Source organism: Anabrus simplex, chromosome 1 (assembly GCF_040414725.1).
Source record: "Anabrus simplex isolate iqAnaSimp1 chromosome 1, ASM4041472v1, whole genome shotgun sequence".
Lineage (NCBI taxonomy): Eukaryota > Metazoa > Arthropoda > Insecta > Orthoptera > Tettigoniidae > Anabrus > Anabrus simplex.
In genome coordinates, this window is record NC_090265.1 from 220,569,820 (window position 1) to 220,592,508 (window position 22,689).

General features: G+C 39.0%; 1 protein-coding gene and 1 non-coding gene across 2 annotated transcripts in view; one reads left to right on the top strand and one right to left on the bottom strand.

The window, feature by feature from the left end:
• Positions 1 to 4,323: 4,323 nt before the first annotated feature.
• The window catches only part of LOC136885882 (uncharacterized), a 140,112-nt gene continuing 121,746 nt past the window's right edge, over positions 4,324 to 22,689 (bottom strand). The window contains exons 3-4 of the transcript XR_011019108.1: positions 5,121 to 5,313; positions 4,324 to 4,818 (exon numbers count right to left, since the gene is read on the bottom strand). This is a non-coding gene — a transcript (uncharacterized protein). The remainder of the gene's footprint in view (positions 4,819 to 5,120; positions 5,314 to 22,689) is intronic.
• LOC136885854 (pyruvate kinase) overlaps positions 21,181 to 22,689 on the top strand; it is a 224,826-nt gene continuing 223,317 nt past the window's right edge. The window contains exon 1 of the mRNA XM_067158557.2: positions 21,181 to 21,294. Within this exon, the coding sequence (XP_067014658.1) occupies positions 21,259 to 21,294 (36 nt within the window). The 5' untranslated portion in view covers positions 21,181 to 21,258. The remainder of the gene's footprint in view (positions 21,295 to 22,689) is intronic.

A 22,689-nucleotide genomic window follows, 5' to 3' on the forward strand; every position in this document is an offset into this window, starting at 1 on the left:
TAGCCCAAGGTGACAAGGATTTTTTAATATTTCTTTGGTGGAAAGACTGTCGCAACAAAGAAGTGGTAATCCTCAGGCACTGCAAGGTTGTTTTTGGAGTGTCGTCTAGTCCATTCCAACTGGGTGCGAATATATCACATCACTTGAGACATGCATCCGAAGAACTGAATAGTACCGTAGAGCGACTCAGAGACTCTTTCTACGTGGACAACTGTGTTACCAGTGTAGCCAATGAAGAACAGCTACAGAAATTTGTGAGGGAAGCTACTGCACTGATGTCTGCAGCACAATTTGAACTTCGCGGATGGATCAGCAGCCCACATCAAGAAAACTGAGCTGTAATGCAAGATGGAGTTGTTCCGATCCTGAGTCGGTTATGGTATGTCACTATAGACGAGTTTCTCTGTGGTGTCAAAACATTGCAATGATCACTTGTCCAGTTACCAAGAGGAATCTGTTGTCTGTGTTTCAGCGTGTTTTCTACCCAATTGGCTTCACATGTCCGTCTACCTTACTACCAAAGCTAATGATGCAAGAAATCTGGAAACTCAAATTTCGATGGGATGAAGAGCTTCCGGATAGCATTACAAGTAAATTCAAGACCTGGGTGGAGCAGATGCAATGGTTAGCAAGATGTCGCCTTCCAAAGAGAAGCGAAAGGTAAAAGTCTTCATGTATTTTGTGATGCGAGTAAACTTGCTTATGCAGCTCGTGTATTCTTGAAGGCAAGGAGAGGAGCAGTGTTATCGGTCCAGTTGGTCCAGGCTAAAGAGAGGATTGCTCCTGTCAAACATGTCACTAAACCACGTTTGGAACTGTTGGCAGCAGTCATTGGTACCAGAATTTCTACGCAAGTGAAAGAGGCGTTGGGACTACAACAGTGCGGAACATTCTTTTGGAGCGACTCGTCAGTAGCCTTGACTTGGATAAAGGGGGCAGACAACTGGAGTACATTCGTGGGTAACCGTTGTCATGACATACGACAGTACACCAATACTAATGATTGGCACCACCTACCGGGGACGCTGAACGCAGCAGATCTCCCATCAAGGGGCTCCAGTCCAAAGGCACTCTTTGAAAGCAAATGGTGGCAGGGACCACGGCGGCTAAGGGATAATCCAGAGCAGTGGCCATTTTATGAAGTTTCCGCACCTGAAGAAGAAGTCAACATTGAGAAATGGAAGACAGTTACATCAAGTGTGGCGTGTAGTTCTCCTGACTTTTGTTCGCGCCTCTTATATTTCTCAAGTTATGTGAAGATAGTCAGAATGGTTGGTTGGATCATCAGATTTTTCCGCAACCTTACTCAGGCAAAACAAGCAAGAAGAGGTGAACTCACTGGTGAAGAAATGCAACCGGCTGAGAACACCCTGTTGAGAGTTGTACAGCAGGAATGCTTTCGAGATCACGAGCAGGAACTTGATAAGAAAGTCTGGGTATTCGAGGACGAAAAGGGAGTTCTGAGGGTTGAAACAAAACTTACCTTAGGGGAAGAAAGTGAAGCATTCACTAAACCCATCTTGTTGCCGTCATGACCAGATTGAGTTGGGACGAACATCATCGGTCACAGCATACAGGGCTACTGAAGCTGTTAGCTAGACTCAGGGAAAGATTCTGGATTCTTGGGGTTATTGCATTATTTACTTGTGCGGTGTATCGTGCGATACATCTGGAGCTGGTACAGTCTTTGACAACTGATGCTTTCATTCTGGCGTTAAGAATATTTATTGCCCGGCGTGGAAGGACTTATGTGCTGTACTCAGACAACGGGACCAACTTCGTAGGACTTAATAATGCCCTGAAAACGTTGGATTGGTATGAGATTGTCACCCACTCATCTGTGAGAAAGATTACTTGGAAATTCCTCCCACTTACAGCAGCCTGGTGGGGAGGATGGGGGGAGAGACTAGTCAGAACAGTGAAAGAACTGCTGCGACGAATCTTGGGACGAGCCTCTGTATACTATGAATAGTTATACACTGTGTTGTGTTATTGACAGGCGACGATCAACTCTAGGCAACTTACATACATTGCGGACAATTCGGCTGAACTAAAGCCTTTGACACCAGCAACATTTCTGCAGGGTATTCCTACAAATGAGACTCCAGATGTGGACGCAGTTGACAAGGTTGACTATGGTAAACGTTGTATCTCCAGAAACTACGTGAGGACCTACGGCAAAGATTCAGGGGTGAATATTTGGCAATTTTAGTTCACCACGGCCAGAGGAAGACCAACAGTATCAGGGTGGGAGATGTGGTATTGATAGGAGCAGATTTCACAAAACGCATCAACTGGCCCCTCGCGATCGTCGTGGAAGTGCATCCAGGGAATGATGAAGTAGCAAGAGTAGCCAAACTGAAGACATCTGAGGGAGAACTGATGAGACCATTCCAGCGTCTTTATTCATTAGAGATGCACACAACTCCAGAGGATTGAAAGCAGCCTGAAACTGAGACTATCACTTCGCCTGAGACGAAGCCTCCATATGAAGAGTTCTTGTCAAGGGTGGGGGTGGGGAATTAAAGTGCCATCGAGACTTGATCTGTGAATATTCTTGATGTGAACCTTGCTTTTGTGTTCACTTATTTAATGTGTTTGTGTTTCAGTTTCGGTATTGAGTATTTTGCAATTGAAAGTAACAATTGCAAGGTGGGAGGATGTTACGGAACCACATTTATTCCGTGGACTGCCGTATCATAAATCTTACTGGTATATCTATGGGCGTTACAAGTACACCCTATTGTTTATCTTGTTTGTGTAATCTTTGGTTGTGGTGAAGATCATGGCGTCTAATGATTTACCGTACTTGGTTAGTGCAGTGAACTGTAAACTTGTTTTGTGTAAATAAATTGGATAATTTGTGTTAAATTGTGTTAATGTTACGTTATAAGCATACATACCCATATTTACAACAGTTCCAAGAGACCTGTATACAACTTTTGGAACCGGCTTTATTAATGAAGGGGAAAGCCATCATCTGATTATACCAATGTTACCATTTTCATGACTACCTAACTTTGGAGAATTCACCTTCATCTGTACAATTACGGAGAAATATCTTCATAATTACTGTTCTTGTAGAATGTTGATTCTGGTACTGACGTAATTACTTTTACTGCTTGTCTCATTTTTCCAGCTGTATTATGAAGAGTGAAAGACTACCTATTGAAACCTTTGTCGAAAGAATGTTAGTTTACACCCTAAAAACACAATTATTTGCCACAGCGTGATCTAATAGCAAGATGCCGACCCGGAGCAATGACTTCTCAACACAAATCGTCAAACCATATTTAAAGGCCACTTACTTCCACATCATCAAGAAAAGATCGTCCCAAAGAAAGTGATAGTCCAAGAGAGGAGAGGGTGTAATTTACAGCCACGCTTGGGAAAGAAGTGTCGACATTTCCAACTCCTCCAATACACACGAACAGGCCTCCCGTGCTGCAGCGTGTAGATCATACAGAACCTTATGGACAACTCCTTTCTCCGATAGGCAACTAAGTGTGCTCCCATGTGTTCGCCTTGAGGTGATATTATCATGTATGATCTAGAAACTAACTTAGCTTCAAAGATGGGAAGACTATTTTATTATAGCTGTTAGAATTATTCTTTACCGCTGACTGCGAGCGTTAAAGAAACAACAATGAATAGAGATATGAAGGGAACATCTACGCACTTAGATTTGATTCTCCTTGTAAGAAAAACATCCTCACCCTGTTTCCAAACATTCGACCAGGTCAGGGATGGAATAAATAAAGCCCCATCTAGCGGTGAGGATAGAAATTGTGCCGGCTGCCGAAGCCTGTCGCACTCCCTCGGGCAGTGATTAATAACTGACAAATGAAATTAAATGATATTGGAGAGTGTCGATGGAATGAAAGATGACAGGAAAAACTGGAGTACCCGGAGAAGAGGCTGTCCTGCCTCCGCTTTGTCCAGCACAAATTTCACAAGGAGTGACCGGGATTTGAACCACGGAACCTAGCAGTGATAGGCAGGCGCGCTCCTGCCTGAGCCACGAAGGCTCGATTTTCCTTGCATATACAGTAATATATCTACAAGTCTATATTGAACCCATGACTTTTGGACCACCAAGGGTTCAATATATACAGTATATAAATGAGGTTTATAAATTTTAGAAATACTACATTGTATTTTCAACATACGAGTACAATATACTAAAGATTAAAAGATTTTTTGAACTAGATTTACTATTGTGACTAAATTGATTTTAATAATTACACAGTATATAGGCCTACTGGTAACCTATTCATTGATTGTGTTTCTCAGTTATATTTTTTAAGAACCCAGACTGCAGTATGTGCTTTTACGTAAATGGGAATTCAATCGTATACATGACACAGGTGAAATAAACGAAAAATGAGATATTTTGATTTATGTGCTTTTCTCTCGCCATCCACAGGATTATAGACGGAATTGTCTGTCACTAAGAATTATAGTATGGAAGAGAGGGGTAGTTTTAAAGAAACTAATACAATACAGTATCAGTACTTACACAACTTGCAAAATGTGTAAAAAGTTTTAAAAAACAGACAGATATATAGGCTTCTACAGTACACGAACGACATATATAATACATTTTATTTACAATATTCGAGTACAATGTACTGAAGACGAAGACATTTTTTAAAATTAGATTTTAAACGTTGTATCTATATATTGGTTTTAATAATTAAATACCGGCAACCAATCCATTGTAAGGTTTGTTGTTATACTCACGAATTCTTCAATGTAGAGCTGAAGTCTTATCCACACTTAGGCCCAAGTTGTTTCGGAATAACGGGGTGGAGATGCCTGAAAGAGAGAACAGTGGATTGCTTAACAGGAACTCTTTGTTAATGGTGTACATGCTTAAAGATATTTCTTCTTTTCCAACTTTTTTGTTTTCAAATTATTGTGGGATTACAACAGATTTAAAAGTGAAATAAATTGGGGAGGTTATAATGAAGAAAAAAACATTGTTTATGAAGTTCTGTTACCACGCTGTTTTATTTGGAGTTGAAATTCATATAGGAGTACTTCCTCTGAAAAATAATTAATTATTTGTATGTCCTATATTGTTAGCGATACATTTAAATTAAGACTGATATACTGACCGTTTTGACTATGTGGAATGCCATGTGACCACAAGTTTGCATTCAGGAGATTTGAGCCCCACCATTGGTGACCAATTTTCACATCAGGTAAATTAAGGCAACGACTGGTGCATGATCGTCTTCATAACAGGCCTGAGTGAATGATGTAGAAACACTGTCGATGAGCCGCTGCGGGATACCGGTAACGTGCCACCTTTATCCAAACATGACAACAAAACATTTTTGGCTTATTACCGAGTTTTCCCTGGTAGAGGAGAAGATAGGAAACAAGATAACGAAACGATAAAAATAAAGAGACTGTGCCCTTAATAAATGGATATTATTGAAGTCTTCAAGAGAGTAGATAAAGCTTCATAATCACATACATCATGGGTTTCTCATGCCGGAAACATGAACATTAATGCCACACTATACAACTGATACTACATTTATGTCTATGTTAAAATCCTAAGTTTTCTTTTCTTACACATAGTAAAATTTCTGTTTTTTGAGTAAATAAAGTATTGTAATATTGATAGAGCGCGATATTTAATGAACTAAGTAGTACATTTGTATCACATTCCTTCAATGTAGTCACCCGCGAAGTCCGGCGATGTCCGGCTCCAAGGCTAAATGGTTAGCATGCTGGCCTTTGGTCACAGGGGACCTGGGTTCGATTCCCGGCAGGGGCGGGAATTTAACCACAATTGGTTAATGCCGCTGGCACGGGGACTGGGTGTATGCATCGTCGTCGTCGTCATTTCATCCTCATCACGACGCTCAGATCGCCTACGGGTGTCAATTCAAAAGACCTGCACCTGGCGACCCGAACTTGTCCTCGGACACTCCCGGCACTAAAAGCCATACGCCATTTCATTTCATTACTTCAGCAACACACAGCAACAACGCTCTCAACCCTCAAATGCGCACTACTCATCGACAACAGCGCCACCTGACCGCTCCCATATCCTATTTGCGCATGTGCGATCTTCTGCGAGGGTCTGGACTGCGTTGCCACTACTTTATTTAGATCCCTCGTATACTTCGCATTATGCTCCTATTTTCTGAACTTTAACAGACATCATTTAACACACTGTTCAAGGAATCATTTTTATATATGGCCTCAACCGATAGATTCAGAAAAATCTTCCTTTGTAAATAAACATTGTTTGAAAAAACTATAAGAAATTTCCCTTTGGAAAAACTAATAATTATCATAAATATGTCTTTCAGTAAAATGTGTAAATGTGTGAAAAATGTGTAAAATGTGTAAAATGTGTGACGCGATGTTACCTAGCAACCGTGCAGGCTGTGATGTGAAGTATTGATAGTCATGGCATACGGTACAGATCCACGACCTGTGCAGCTCTCTTTATATAGATCCATGGCCTGTGAGCTCTCAAGGTACTGTTGCTAGGTAACAGCACGTCACACAGTTTGTTACATAACACTATTTCGCTACAAAATTTTCGGATGGCATTCTAAGACATATTTATGTCAAAAACTGAAGTTCATAATTCTCTTCATAACACTTATAAATTTAACTTCAACAACCTACATTCACCTGTATATACGAGGGTCGAGTCATAAGTCATGGCAACATTTTTTTTTCTCGCGAACAGGAGACAACACGGAAAATCTAAGATATACATTTTTGGAAATATAGGGCATAGTGCCTGAAGACAAATTCTGACTTCAGGAGATTCTCGTAGGAATATGACAGAACATAGGCCATTGGCAAACATTGTTTTATTATAGTATAGACAGCAAATACACAAGACTACGTACAAAGGACAGGTCTCCACTGGTTACAGACCTTCGAAAGAATCATCCAACGTTTCCACAGTGCGTTGCCAGCGGTACATCTTCGTCCATGGACACTGGACAGCAAATCAGCAGTTGATACTCTACGCAGTTTGAACGTCTTCACCCACCTCGCCACAGTTCTATGGGCATGGCATGCACACCTAATGCTTCCCGCAGCTCTGCATAGCATTGGCGTGCATTTCTGCCGCGGAGAACTGCAACTTTAATATACGATCGTTGCTTCTGCTTGTTGATTTCCATTTTGTGACGCTCTCACTCACACACTGAACTTGGGGGCATGCTTAGACCCACACTGTTGTTTACATACACCATCTAATGGCATCATACGCAAGTACATACCGTACGTTTCCAAATGCATATCTTAGATATTCCGTGTTGTTTCAAGTTCGTGAGAGCAAAAATAAATAGTTGCCATGACTTATGACTCGACCTCCCTATTGCCCCCTTTATGCCGGGCTCAGCTCGCCGGAGAGCGAGGGTCTCAGTGGTGGACCGTTCGCTATCGGCTGCGCAGAAAATTTTAAAGGCAGGGATAGATGAAGGACTAGCGACAAATGAAAGGAGACTAAATTAGGTTTACACATTTATTAAACTAACACTCTTTTAAAGAAAACAATTAAATTAACAAAATCTGGGTTGGATTCTTGAAAAACATCTTCTCCTCGTGCTTTCATTCGTGAGGGATCTCGCTCAATAAATTTTCAATGATTGTTCTTTTCTGCAATAATAAATATAGAAACCATTAACTTACTGAAAAATTGATTGGAAAACAAAATAATATCTAATATCCTTCTCTTATGATGATAATCCAATTATTAAAATTAAAATCTTCCCTCCTGGGTTTCAATTATTTTCCAAGAAAATGACTATTTTCTCCTCCTTATTTAAATTATTGAAAATTATTTAATTCATTAATTTATGATTAGCAAGTCTTCCCTAGACTTTCCTTTCAACAATTACTTCGTTTATATAATTATTGATTGAATAAACTTCTTCTAATAACTTTTACTTGAACTTATATCACCTTAACTTTTGCTCAATTTTATGCAGAAAGTGACTGTACAACATCTAACAATTAAATCTCGTGACATCAGTCCACGGACGTTGCCTTCTCTTATTCACTTTGAGTTAGTAAATTAGGCCCTAATCAACCTTAAATTACGATAAAATCTTCTAAAGATTCAAAATTGATCCAATTACGGACACGCGAAATAATACAAGTCGGTCAAAACTTTGACGCACATAATGAAAATTACCTTCACAAAATCGTACATGAAATATTCCAAAAAACACAGAATAGGATCAAATCTCACATCACACATTCACACAGGGGTACACGGCATTATTATAACATTATTTACACGAACACTAACCCATTATTATTAATTTTAGGATTTTACTGCGAATTAGGGAAATCATTCTCCAGATGACACTATTACACACATCCCAGGTATCAATTCAGAGTGTGATAGAATTAAGGTTATCACTTATACAAAGAAATTAACTATACAACGATGTTCAAGGAGTATTTTAAACAGAAATCATCCTAATTTAGCGAATAGAATAATTGTAACACAGGTCAAAATAATAGAATACGCGCTAACGGTACATGAGTTGCGGCATTTATTTTTATTCATCATAATGTCGTGGCTCTCAATTATTCTGCACTGAAGCTCGAAGAAATCATGTCCAGTGACACATCTCTTCCCAAAATTGACTCTAATGGGTGCATAAATTATTACTCAAAATATAATGCCCATCTGCAAGTCATACTCAAATTCATAGCGCAGAAATATACCTATAATTCGTCGATACTCCGTCCGGAGAATTTGCCATGTTCCAGGCTTACTTTACATAAAGTGAGCACACGATAATACTTTCCAAAAATAACTAACACTAAACTCATGACCTTATTAAATCCTTTTAGCCCGTAATTAGCTTTAATTATTTTTACTCATTATTATTATTATTATTAATATTATTATTATTATTATTATATTCCTGACCGTGCATAATCTCATTCGCAAAGTTGTCGTGTGAAGTTATTCGGATGACTTTAAATAAATTCGAACCCATAAACATGTCGTACAATCATAGAATGAAATTCTACACGAAGAAAAACACTAGAACACTGTCCTAATTTGTTTTAAATAACTTTCAAATTATTTCAAAACTAATCAAATTAACGCGGGGTTCATTTAATTTTTATCTCACCTGTCTTCTAAATTCTTAGGACAGTTAAGGTCTCTCTCGATGACTCACATTCATTTCTAACTAATAGAGCAAACACACACTCATTCCAAGGGTTCTAACTACCTCTCACCAAAGAAAGAAGAATGAAAAATCAAACTACTGCAAAACTAATAGAAATCCAAAGGAATAAGTAAGGCTACGTTTACAGACATTTACAAAGATAGAAAGCAATTGAATTCTTAAAGAATACTCATGTGACTGGTGTGAACTGGATTGCGGCTGATGACCTAGCACGTGGTCACATCACCTTCCATCGAACGAAGTCTCGCCCATGTCCGATGCCTTACATGTTTAGTGACTCATGGAGGCGTTGCCGATGTACAGGAACTTGCAGTATTCTTCGTGGAGCTGGATAACCATCTTGCCGTAAACTCGAACTCAGGACCTTTCTTCTTCCAAATTCTTGTAGAAAGCTGAAACTAACAAAAAGTCTTAGAAATAGCCCAGGATTCACTCTCGATGCTTTATAATCTGGCTGAAGACACTTATCTTAGAACAACCCTAAATTAATCGTAATGAAATTTTTCGAGTGTCTGAATTGCTGTTTATATAGTCCTCGATGCCTTCTCCAATGTAAAGTCTTCCGATGAAGCAAACGACGTCCAGTCTCTTCGGTTGCTGCAGTCAGAGTAATGCTCAAATTTAGCGTTCAGAAGTATAAAACCCTCTACCAAATTTTCCTCTGGAATTACCATTAATTTCCTGTCGTAAGACATAGGTGTGTCTCTTAATTACATCTAATTGGTGGATTTGTTGAATTCCAGTGAAGGTTGTCACTTTTATTGGCTGCTCCAGTTTTACGTCACTTGACTTTCCATTTATTGATCGATTGAGATCTGCCTGCTCGCCGTGTCACGTGGTACGCACACATGTGTCTGAAGGCCACATAACAGGAATTCCAGCCTGCTCCCTCGTGCTCTCTGTAGGTCGGGAAAACCGGTTCGCGAAGTGACTAGCTCGTACTGGCACGAAATACGGAATCTTACCCTCTTGCCGATTAAAATAATGTCCCAACACACTGATGAAATAAATCATTTTCTTTCTAATAAAATATTACCACTTTTGAAGGGGACATATTTCTCCCTTGGTTAAATAATGATTTGATCTGAAGATGGAATCATTATTACAGGAAATCTCCAATTAACATGTTCCCTGAAAATTTAGGTGGTAATCAGGTGTCACTTCTATTTAGGGTTCTGTTCCAGCACGAAGCCTCGCGTTGTCTGCCTCGAGTGCAGCACCAAGCCGTCGAAGTTGATCCATTACCTTCTCTTGTAATTCACGGCATTCTTCACAAATCTCATCTTGTAAATTTACTTGGGTCGAAACATGGTGGTAGGTTGGATCTTCATCTGTATCTGGCGGTGTTTCTTCTCCTATTATGAGATTGATATGATGACCATCTACAGGTTTAGAAGAATAATAACTTTTTAAATTCTGGGCGTTATGAATACCTTCATAATTTTTATCTAAACTTTGGATTCTGTAAGCGTTATTCCCATAAACTTTTATAATTTTATAAGGACCTATAAAAAGTGGTGCAAATTTGGCGTAATATTTGCTGGTTGTTTCTGACGTAGCTGGCTTTTTCAAAAGAACATACTCATTGAGTTTGAGGGGTCGGCAAAACTTTTTATCCTTCACTCGGCGTTGTCTACGCTCAGCTTGTTCGCGCAATGAAGTGGCGGCTTTCCGAATGTTTTCTTCCAGGGTAGGCTTCAGATTACCGGGGCATTGGACAATATCGTCCCAAGGTCGATGCGGTTGTCGGTCGAAGTGAAGAGTAACAGGAATCTGTGACGTAGCTTCGTGTACTGTATTGTTCAAATATTCCATCATAATGGGTAGAACATCAATCCAAAGCCAGTGTGCATTTCCACAAAATATCCTGCAGAATTTAGATAATTCTTGCATCACTCTCTCTGCCGGGTTACTAGATGGATGTCGGATCGAGTTTAATATGTGTTTAATTCCAAGTTGTTCCATGGCTTCACGAAATTCGGCAGATGTGAACTGCGATCCGTGGTCAGTGAGAAGTGCTTTAGGCTTGCCCATATGCGGAATTAAATTACGGGTGATTCGTCTAATGACAGATTTTGAGTTGGCCTTTTGAATTGGATATAAAGTCACATATTTTGAGAATACGTCAATGGTGACGACAACATGCCGGTTACCTCTCTTTGATGTAGGAACGGGACCGAACAAATCCATTGCGTACAGCTGTTTAGGCTCGGAAGGTATGATTGGAATAGGATTATGTTGCAATAAATGTGAGCTTGGCTTTACCCTCTGGCATGTGTCACAGGTTCGAACTACGTTCCTCACTATTGATCTTTGTTTGTCCCATATAAATTTTTCTTGGATGGTAGCCAATGTTTTATCGATACCGCCATGTCCAGTAATTCGATGTGCATGCCAAATTAAAGATTCAAATAATTTCGAAGGTACAACAATTTTCAATTTCGATTTTTCCGGATCCACAAATTTAAATAGAATGTTATCTAAATACTGGTATCGGGATGCTCTTCTTCTTATTCTACGGTATCCAGGATCTCTAGGTTTAATTTTACCCTCTAGGAAATCAATGATAGGTCTTAAGTCATTGTCTCTTTTTTGAGCTTGCCGTATATATCTGAGTTTTCTTAAGAACTCATGATCCTCAGGAACTAGTTCAAGTTGGTTGATTTCCAGTACTTCCTCATTAGGATTACGGCTCAGACAGTCGGCCAGTAAATTACTCTTCCCCGAACAATGTTCCAATTGAATGTTGAATTGTTGCACAAACATTGTCCATCGAAATACTCGTTCTGATGCCATAGTAGCCTTTAGCATGAAGGTTAAAGCTTTATGATCTGTTCTAATAATGATCGGAAATCCGTAGATGATTTTCTGCCAATATTTCAATGCAAATACTATGGATAACATTTCTATTTCGGTTACTGAATAATGCTTTTCGTGATTTCGTAATTTCCGACTAACGAAGGCTAGGTAAGTTTTATTTTCCGGCTTTTCTCCGTCTTCCTGGAATAACACAGCCCCAATTCCGATTCCAGATGCATCCGTTTGTACTATAAAGGGTTTTCCAAAATCAGGATATCCTAGCTTAATGTAATTCAACAGCATCTCTTTGGTCTTAGTAAATGCGAGGTCACACTCTTCGTTCCATTTCCACCTGTTACCTTTTTTTAATAGATCCTGAAGTGGAGCTACCGTTTGTGTGTAGTTGGGACAATGGCTCGCAAAGAAGTTGGCCATGCCTAGGAACTGCCGTACTTGTTTGACACGTATCGGCCTCGGAAATTTGCTAATAGCTTCAATTTTTATAGGGTTCGGCCTTATACCTTTTCCATCAATAATATGGCCTAAAAATAATATTTCAGACTGGCAGAAGCGTGATTTCTTTAGGTTGATGTGGAACCCAAATTTTGAAAGATTGCTCAACAGTTTTTCTAGCTTAACCAGATGTTCTTCGAATGTTTCACTCGCCATAAGCAGATCATCAACATATTTAGTAATAAAACTCTTGACTTCATCCGTAAGGCATCTATCTAAGGCACGGATAAGAGCGGCCGAGGCGTTAGAAATGCCAAAGGGCAATTTTCTAAAAACATATGTTTGCTGGTCAAACATAAATCCAGTCAATAATCTTGACTTTTCTTCCAAAAGAATGTGGTAATACGAGGAGGTAAAATCCACTGATGTAAATAAGTTCATGCCACGGAATTTTCTAAGGACATCCTTAATTGCTGGCGCCTGGTCTCTTTCTGGTATCAGTTTGGAGTTAATATTTCGCGCGTCTAAACATATTCTCAGAGATCCATCTGGTTTATGTACCACCACTAAAGCACTTATAAATGGTGTACTGGACTTCATGATAATCCCGTCTCTCTCCATTTCTGCAATAATTTTCCCTACGCGAGAATGAAATTTCTCAGGGATTGGATAAGGCTTCTTTTTAAACGGAGTCCAGTCTGTGACTACTAGAGAATATTTAAAGTCAGGGATCTGGCCTGGTTTATCATCAAACACTGATTTATATTTTAACAATAACTCTCGGAGTCGGCCTCTTTCTTCTTCCGTTCCTATAGCTTGGTTAACCTTAGAGTTTATGAGGTCATACGGGTGTGTTGCATCGTCGCCCTCTTCTATAATATTATCCAGAGCCTGATTTACCTCTTCTGTGGCTTCCTGGTCTTCGGATTCCCACGGTGTCGAGGCGTTATTAATGAGAAACACACTCTGATCATTGATATCGGCTGGATTAACTATAGCCGTTTCCCATGTCTCATCCAATCGAAAAAGAATTTGGTTGGAATTCAAGTCAATATTGGCATGGTAAGATGTCAAAAAGTCAACTCCTAGAATGATGTTAAATTTTATATTTGACATAGCCAAGAATACGTTCTGAAATTTTGTATTTCCAATTTCAACATCCAACAGTGTCTGTAGTTTGCAAGCCACAGTCTTATCCGGGATAATTCCTTTTATTTTAATGTGAGATACTGGTATAATCGGGATATTATGTCTGTCCTTTAAATCATTTAGGAAAGAAGTTGAAATGACACTAATTGTAGATCCAGTATCCACTAAACATTTTACTTTTACGCCACATATTCTAGCCGAAATTATAGGTAGTGTTTTTAAGTAGTTCGTGTTCGACTCTAGATTTTCTTCGAGTAGGTCATCTGATCTTGTCATCCAGGAATCAATTTGAACAATAATCCACTCTTGCGTTTCACTATTACTATAAGGGTTAGTGTCGAGACTATCTCCTACTAATTCAGGGGTTTTTTTTTGATGGCACCTTGATTGTACCCATCATCTTCCGAATGTCCTTTCTCTTCCCTTTGTTTTGCTCTTTGGTACTCCAAACTCTCCACTCCAACAATGTCAGGGTTGACGTCCTGCTCATGTATAGCCCGATGCCATTTCTTACGTTCTTGACTGGACTGCTGGAGTTCCCGCAAATACTTCTCTCTCTCTTCCTCTCTCCAGTTTCTTTTCCGTCTCTCAGGTCTTCTATTCTCTGGTTCTCTTCTCCATCTGTCCCTATTGTTTTCATATGGTCTTCTTCGGACATTACGTCTGGAATAATTCCATTCTTCGTCATCTCGGCGTCCTGGTCTCGGAGATCGGTCTCTGGGTTGTCTTCCTTCGATATTTCTACCCCAATTTCTCCCTTGGTTTACAATGTTCCTTTCTTCAGATCTGGTAACATTGGTTTGGAAAACTTGCTGTTCTTGGCCGGAATTTCGCCTCTGTGGTTCTCTAGATGTCATGTCGAGCTGTCTCAATATGGCTTCAGCTTGAATTGCGGTTTGTACATTTGAGGCAATCATAATTCGTTGCGTTTCTGCTGGAAGTTGCCTGGTAATAACCTTTATTAATTCAGCTTCCGATGGCGGTGTGTCTAGCTCTCGTAGCTTACGTAGCTGACTGGAGAAAAATTCTGAAAATCGTGTTGGCGTGGATAAGGCATACCTCTTAGCGTACAACTCTGTTTTGAGATTATGTTGAATGTCCGTGTTCCAATATTTTTCTAGGAAAGCCCTCTTAAATCCTTCGAAATTGTCGAATGAATATCGGAACGCTGTGAACCATGTCAATACAGAATTCTCCAAATATCTTTCCGTTACTCGCAGTTGGCGCTCTTCTGGTATTTTGTTGTCCCGAAAATATTCTTGTAATTCATTAATAAAACTCCTGGGAGTTACCCCTTTTACGTTATTAAATTTTTTTGGATGGTCTTCCTGCATTCGAATTATATTTACTATCTGCGTTTGACCTGACGTATTGAGTTGACTTACTCCTCCGCTATTATATCCTTGAGCTGGATTGGTGACATTTACGTTGTTATGGGCATTCATTTGGTCGTCCTGCTTCGGAGTTGAAGATAAAATTTCTCCGGATACCTTCTTTTCTAAATTACTTTGCCTCTCTAACAATGTATTGGTTACAATGTTATGACTTTCGCCTTGCAATTTAAGCAATTGTAATTCTTTAGTGAGTTCCTGAATTCCGTTCTGTAGTTCTTGTTTATAGGATTCCGAACTAGCTTTTACCTCTCCTATTTCTTTATCTATTGAGGTTTTCATAGTTTGCAAACTCTGTTGTGTCTCCTCAATCGTTTCGTAAAAATATTCAAGTCGCTCTGAGTTGGTGACTTGAGCTACTTTTATTTCAGCAATAACGCCCTTTTCTACCTGTTTCACAGTTTCGAAAATTTGAGTGAATTTCCTAGACCATGCTGTTTTGGTTGCTGTTAAGTCCTGTGCATTCTCATCGATTTTCTCCTCAATCGCTTGAAATATATCTTGCACCTCGTCCTTATATTTACCTAATCCTTGCAATATCCCAGTTTGTACTTTAGCCAGTCTTTCACTAAATTCATTAGACATAGCTGACATGGCATTGTCTATTCCGACCTGGATTTCTCCCTTTAAATTTGAAAAATTTTGTTTCACAGATACCAATTCACTTTGAACTGAAGCTAACTTCCCGTTAAATAATTTAACGTCCATGTGTAGCTTTTCGATATTTTCCTCTGTCTTGCTTTGGATTTCCTCAATAGTGTCTTTGAGTTCCCTCTTTATTAACTCACTATTCTCGCTAAGTTTTTTCTCTAAATTTTCGTTATTTTCACTGAGTTTTTGTTCTAATGATACGTTATTTTTACTAAGTTTTTGTTCTAATGATACGTTATTTTCACTAAGTTTTTGTTCTAATAATTCGTTATTTTCATTAAGTTTATGCACTAACAATTCATTAAGATTCTGCTCTAGTTTAGTTTGGTTTTCATTCATGTCCCGCTTTAAATTATTTTGTAAGTCTGTCACTACTCCGTCTAAGAGTCTACGTAAATCCTCCATTGTTACAGTACTCATCTTTCTTTTGAAATAAACGGCAATTCAGACATGGGAGGACTAAGTTCGATGGCCATATACCAGAATCCAATTCATCAGTCACAAGTGGATTGATGTCACAGCCTTCAGAGAAGATTAACATCGCAAAATACAATCCTACAGCCTAAGTCCAAATTATGCGGAAAATAGCCGCTACAAGAATTTTGACAACTATCATCCAGATTTTGTTTATAATTAAACAACAAGGCCCTTCCTAAACTTAACCTGAGTGTAGTTCGCCACAAAATTTTGGGCTAATAAATGTTTCAAAAATAACCTGAAAAAATTTTATTTGTCGCCGCATCTTGTTTTTGTCCAAATTCTGGACTACAAGATCGAGTCCTTTTATTGGTACAGCCAATAAATCGGGCCTAACCACGTTGGCCGCCAAATCTATACCTGCCCCCTTTATGCCGGGCTCAGCTCGCCGGAGAGCGAGGGTCTCAGTGGTGAACCGTTCGCTATCGGCTGCGCAGAAAATTTTAAAGGCAGGGATAGATGAAGGACTAGCGACAAATGAAAGGAGACTAAATTAGGTTTACACATTTATTAAACTAACACTCTTTTAAAGAAAACAATTAAATTAACAAAATCTGGGTTGGATTCTTGAAAAACATCTTCTCCTCGTGCTTTCATTCGTGAGGGATCTCGCTCAATAAATTTTCAATGATTGTTCTTTTCTGCAATAATAAATATAGAAACCATTAACTTACTGAAAAATTGATTGGAAAACAAAATAATATCTAATATCCTTCTCTTATGATGATAATCCAATTATTAAAATTAAAATCTTCCCTCCTGGGTTTCAATTATTTTCCAAGAAAATGACTATTTTCTCCTCCTTATTTAAATTATTGAAAATTATTTAATTCATTAATTTATGATTAGCAAGTCTTCCCTAGACTTTCCTTTCAACAATTACTTCGTTTATATAATTATTGATTGAATAAACTTCTTCTAATAACTTTTACTTGAACTTATATCACCTTAACTTTTGCTCAATTTTATGCAGAAAGTGACTGTACAACATCTAACAATTAAATCTCGTGACATCAGTCCACGGACGTTGCCTTCTCTTATTCACTTTGAGTTAGTAAATTAGGCCCTAATCAACCTTAAATTACGATAAAATCTTCTAAAGATTCAAAATTGATCCAATTACGGACACGCGAAATAATACAAGTCGGTCAAAACTTTGACGCACATAATGAAAATTACCTTCACAAAATCGTACATGAAATATTCCAAAAAACACAGAATAGGATCAAATCTCACATCACACATTCACACAGGGGTACACGGCATTATTATAACATTATTTACACGAACACTAACCCATTATTATTAATTTTAGGATTTTACTGCGAATTAGGGAAATCATTCTCCAGATGACACTATTACACACATCCCAGGTATCAATTCAGAGTGTGATAGAATTAAGGTTATCACTTATACAAAGAAATTAACTATACAACGATGTTCAAGGAGTATTTTAAACAGAAATCATCCTAATTTAGCGAATAGAATAATTGTAACACAGGTCAAAATAATAGAATACGCGCTAACGGTACATGAGTTGCGGCATTTATTTTTATTCATCATAATGTCGTGGCTCTCAATTATTCTGCACTGAAGCTCGAAGAAATCATGTCCAGTGACACATCTCTTCCCAAAATTGACTCTAATGGGTGCATAAATTATTACTCAAAATATAATGCCCATCTGCAAGTCATACTCAAATTCATAGCGCAGAAATATACCTATAATTCGTCGATACTCCGTCCGGAGAATTTGCCATGTTCCAGGCTTACTTTACATAAAGTGAGCACACGATAATACTTTCCAAAAATAACTAACACTAAACTCATGACCTTATTAAATCCTTTTAGCCCGTAATTAGCTTTAATTATTTTTACTCATTATTATTATTATTATTATTATTATTATATTCCTGACCGTGCATAATCTCATTCGCAAAGTTGTCGTGTGAAGTTATTCGGATGACTTTAAATAAATTCGAACCCATAAACATGTCGTACAATCATAGAATGAAATTCTACACGAAGAAAAACACTAGAACACTGTCCTAATTTGTTTTAAATAACTTTCAAATTATTTCAAAACTAATCAAATTAACGCGGGGTTCATTTAATTTTTATCTCACCTGTCTTCTAAATTCTTAGGACAGTTAAGGTCTCTCTCGATGACTCACATTCATTTCTAACTAATAGAGCAAACACACACTCATTCCAAGGGTTCTAACTACCTCTCACCAAAGAAAGAAGAATGAAAAATCAAACTACTGCAAAACTAATAGAAATCCAAAGGAATAAGTAAGGCTACGTTTACAGACATTTACAAAGATAGAAAGCAATTGAATTCTTAAAGAATACTCATGTGACTGGTGTGAACTGGATTGCGGCTGATGACCTAGCACGTGGTCACATCACCTTCCATCGAACGAAGTCTCGCCCATGTCCGATGCCTTACATGTTTAGTGACTCATGGAGGCGTTGCCGATGTACAGGAACTTGCAGTATTCTTCGTGGAGCTGGATAACCATCTTGCCGTAAACTCGAACTCAGGACCTTTCTTCTTCCAAATTCTTGTAGAAAGCTGAAACTAACAAAAAGTCTTAGAAATAGCCCAGGATTCACTCTCGATGCTTTATAATCTGGCTGAAGACACTTATCTTAGAACAACCCTAAATTAATCGTAATGAAATTTTTCGAGTGTCTGAATTGCTGTTTATATAGTCCTCGATGCCTTCTCCAATGTAAAGTCTTCCGATGAAGCAAACGACGTCCAGTCTCTTCGGTTGCTGCAGTCAGAGTAATGCTCAAATTTAGCGTTCAGAAGTATAAAACCCTCTACCAAATTTTCCTCTGGAATTACCATTAATTTCCTGTCGTAAGACATAGGTGTGTCTCTTAATTACATCTAATTGGTGGATTTGTTGAATTCCAGTGAAGGTTGTCACTTTTATTGGCTGCTCCAGTTTTACGTCACTTGACTTTCCATTTATTGATCGATTGAGATCTGCCTGCTCGCCGTGTCACGTGGTACGCACACATGTGTCTGAAGGCCACATAACAGGAATTCCAGCCTGCTCCCTCGTGCTCTCTGTAGGTCGGGAAAACCGGTTCGCGAAGTGACTAGCTCGTACTGGCACGAAATACGGAATCTTACCCTCTTGCCGATTAAAATAATGTCCCAACACACTGATGAAATAAATCATTTTCTTTCTAATAAAATATTACCACTTTTGAAGGGGACAGTATAAAATAAGAGTTTTGTCTGTACATTGCTCAGAATTTAAAAATAATAGTATTTCTGTATCGGCCTTGTCCACAGTAACAAGGAAATCGCCTTTTTTAATGTTCCGTCATCTCTGTCTATATTTATCTATGTATGTATGTATGTATGTATGTATGTATGTGCGCGCATCACGAGAATATGACATGATAATTTAATGAAAATCGATATGTAAAGTCGGGTAATGAGGCACTACATCTAGGCTATAAATAATTGTCTTCACGCTGAGTGAAATGTAGTTTAGGGCGAGGCCTAAAATGTAATTCTCAAATATTTATGTTCTTAGTAGTCCTATCCATAATAACTACATAACGAAAGTTATATGGAATTAAATTTCCCATCATTGTTACCGTACCGGCTATGATAACAGATATTAATGATTTCGATTGTTCTTGCTAAGTCAATATCAGCACCGAACCACGAGAAAATGGGTAAACAGAATTTAATGAAAATCGGTACGTAAAGTAGGGGAATAAGGAACTACAGTCCAGGTTATAAATAATTTTATTCACCCTGGTTAAAATGTTAGTTTAGGGAAAGGCACCTAATTTTTTAAAATACCTATGTTATTGGCCCTATCGAAAAGTTGCATAAGGAAAGTTGCAGAGATCATTTATGTCTTATACAGTTTTACCGCACCGACCGTGATAATAGAATTCATGAACTTAGACTATTGTTGCTTAATTGATATCAACGCCGAGCATTGCTAACACGAAAATATTGTTTAACCGTGTTAACTGGCGATGGCTTTTGTCACGATTGTCTTAAGGTTTAAAACCGCGTGATCATCGGTCCATATCGACAAGAAAAATGTGAAGATGGTTATAAAAAGTGAGAAAAATCTTAAAAGAACCATCACTTGAAAGTAAGATAAGAGGGAGTCGTGAAAGAAGGACTGTGTTCTAACATCACAGAGCCGGAAGAAAAGTAAATGTGAAGGCCTACCATATCGAAAGTTCATAAAACTAATTAACATTAACCATTGTTGTGATGTGATTTGTTGTTTCTGCTGCCACTCATCTCCGATAGATGGGACTACTGCTGCGTCCCGAGTAAATTAGCGGGGCGAAAAGTAGCTGGGGAGTTGGATAACTTTGCACATGTGTATGATTGTCCTGTCAACGACAGGTACTACAGCTAGTTAATAATACATTTCATTTCTTATCCGAGGTAGGCCTATTTCTCAGATCAGTGGAGCTACTTCGTTCGTTATGGGTTTTGGTCGGTGGTTTAAGGCTGGATGCCCTTCGTGAAGCCGCGTGATTATTCAGTGAAATACCTACCTGGAATTCGAACTTCGGTCGTCCAGGTGGTAAGCCACTGGTTAAAGCCACTGCGCTAATAACCCATCTCCAATAAGAAGAAGAAGAAGAAGAAGAAGCTAGCTTTTTTTTTCTATTTGTTTTACATCGCACCGACACAGATAGATCTTATTGCGACGATGGGATAGGAAAGGCCAAAGAGTGGGAAGGAAGCGGCCGTGGCCTTAATTAAGGTACAGCCCCAGCATTTGCCTGGTGTGAAAATGGGAAACCACGGAAAACAATCTTCAGGGCTGCCGACAGTGGGATTCGAACCCACTATCTCCCGAATGCAAGCTCACAGCTGCGCGACTCTAACCGCACGGCCAACTCGCCCGGTAAGAAGAAGAAGAGGAAGAAGAAGAAGAAGAAGAAGAAGAAGAAACGCTTTTATTTCTAATATAGTACCAGTACGACGACCTATTAAATTCTCTTATCGGACATACTGTAGTGCACATTCCCACTTCACGGCCACATGTCTTCTTCCGTGACGTGTACATCGCAAGTGATAAGCTTACTGTCTTGGGATTATCAGCACAGCAGCTAAAACAGTCCGGTAATATGAAGGCAATCGAACGACCAGGACAGATCCCTGTGGTAAGCCTCGGCTATTCTGGTTTTTGAATTCATAATCACTGGCAGTTTATTCTCATATTGTGCAATGTTGTGTTTTGAAACTAAAGTTGCTATAGAAATACACTAATTTGCTCAGCATGTCTCAGAAGTGAATACAAAACCACCAATAACACCGTATAACCTAACGTTTATTCTGAAGGGAAAATATATTTAAGAAATATTTTGCACATGTCGAACTGATGCTAATGGAACTAATTCAACTGTCCCTAAAAGGTATTTTGGGAAAGAACTGCGTATAAAAGTACAATAATCTGGTGTTAATAGTGTAATAGCTGACGAAATAAATAACGGCCACAAATACCGACCAAGTGGCCGCGTGATTTGGGTCTCATAGCTATCAGCTTGTATCCGGGAGATAATTGGGTTCGAACCCCACTGTCGACAGCCCTGAAGATGGTTTTCCGTGATTTTCCATTTGCACACAAGGCAAATGCTGGGGCTGTACCTTAATTAAGGCCATGCTCGCTTTTTTTTTTTTTTTTTTATTCACTCCTGGCCCTTTCCAATCCTATCGTCGCTATAAGATCTATCTGTGTCGGTGCGATGTAAAGGGAATTGTTTAAAAAGAAAATAACAGTCACGACTGGGGAAGTGTTCTTTGTGCACTGTTGCTGTTATGTTGTTTAGATGAGGAATGTCCTATTGCTCCTCGGTTATATTACAGGTGTAGATTTACCAGATGGAATCTCTGGGAAAGAAGACATCGCAGGTGAAAACCCAGGGAGACTAGCAATATTGCAGTAAAAAAACGAAGATATCTCGTACTACATTAAAATTATGTTTAATTATCTACTTTATAATTTTGAAACCGAGCGAGTTGCCGTGCAATTAGGGGCGTGCAGTTGTGAGCTTGTATTCGGGAGATGGTAGGTTCGAACTCCACTGTCAGCAGCCCTGAAGATGGTTTTCCGTGGTTTTCCCACTTTCACACCAGGCAAATGCTGGGGCTGTACCTTAATAAAGGCCACGCACCCTTCCTTTCCACTCCTGCCCCTTTCCTATCCCATCGTTGCTATCAATACATAGCAAAGTCATCTCCGTACAGGCCATGGAGACCCTTGGAGGAGTGGAAGGTAAAGGCTTCCACTATCCGTAACTTCGTCACTTGATGGGGTAGAGTGGTTAGCTCTACGCCCGACCGCCATTGCCCCCAGGAATTAACCTCGTACTCAGTTTTGGTGTAGGCTGAATGAACCTCAGGGCCATTTGCACCTCGGAAAGTGGAAATCTCGTTTCTTAAATTTTACGACTTCCTGACGGAGATTCGAACTCACGTCCTTCCGGGCGAACCGAGCACGCCTTTCGCCTCGGCCAGGCAGCCCCTCTATATATATAATACAAGAGGGTTTTTTCTCT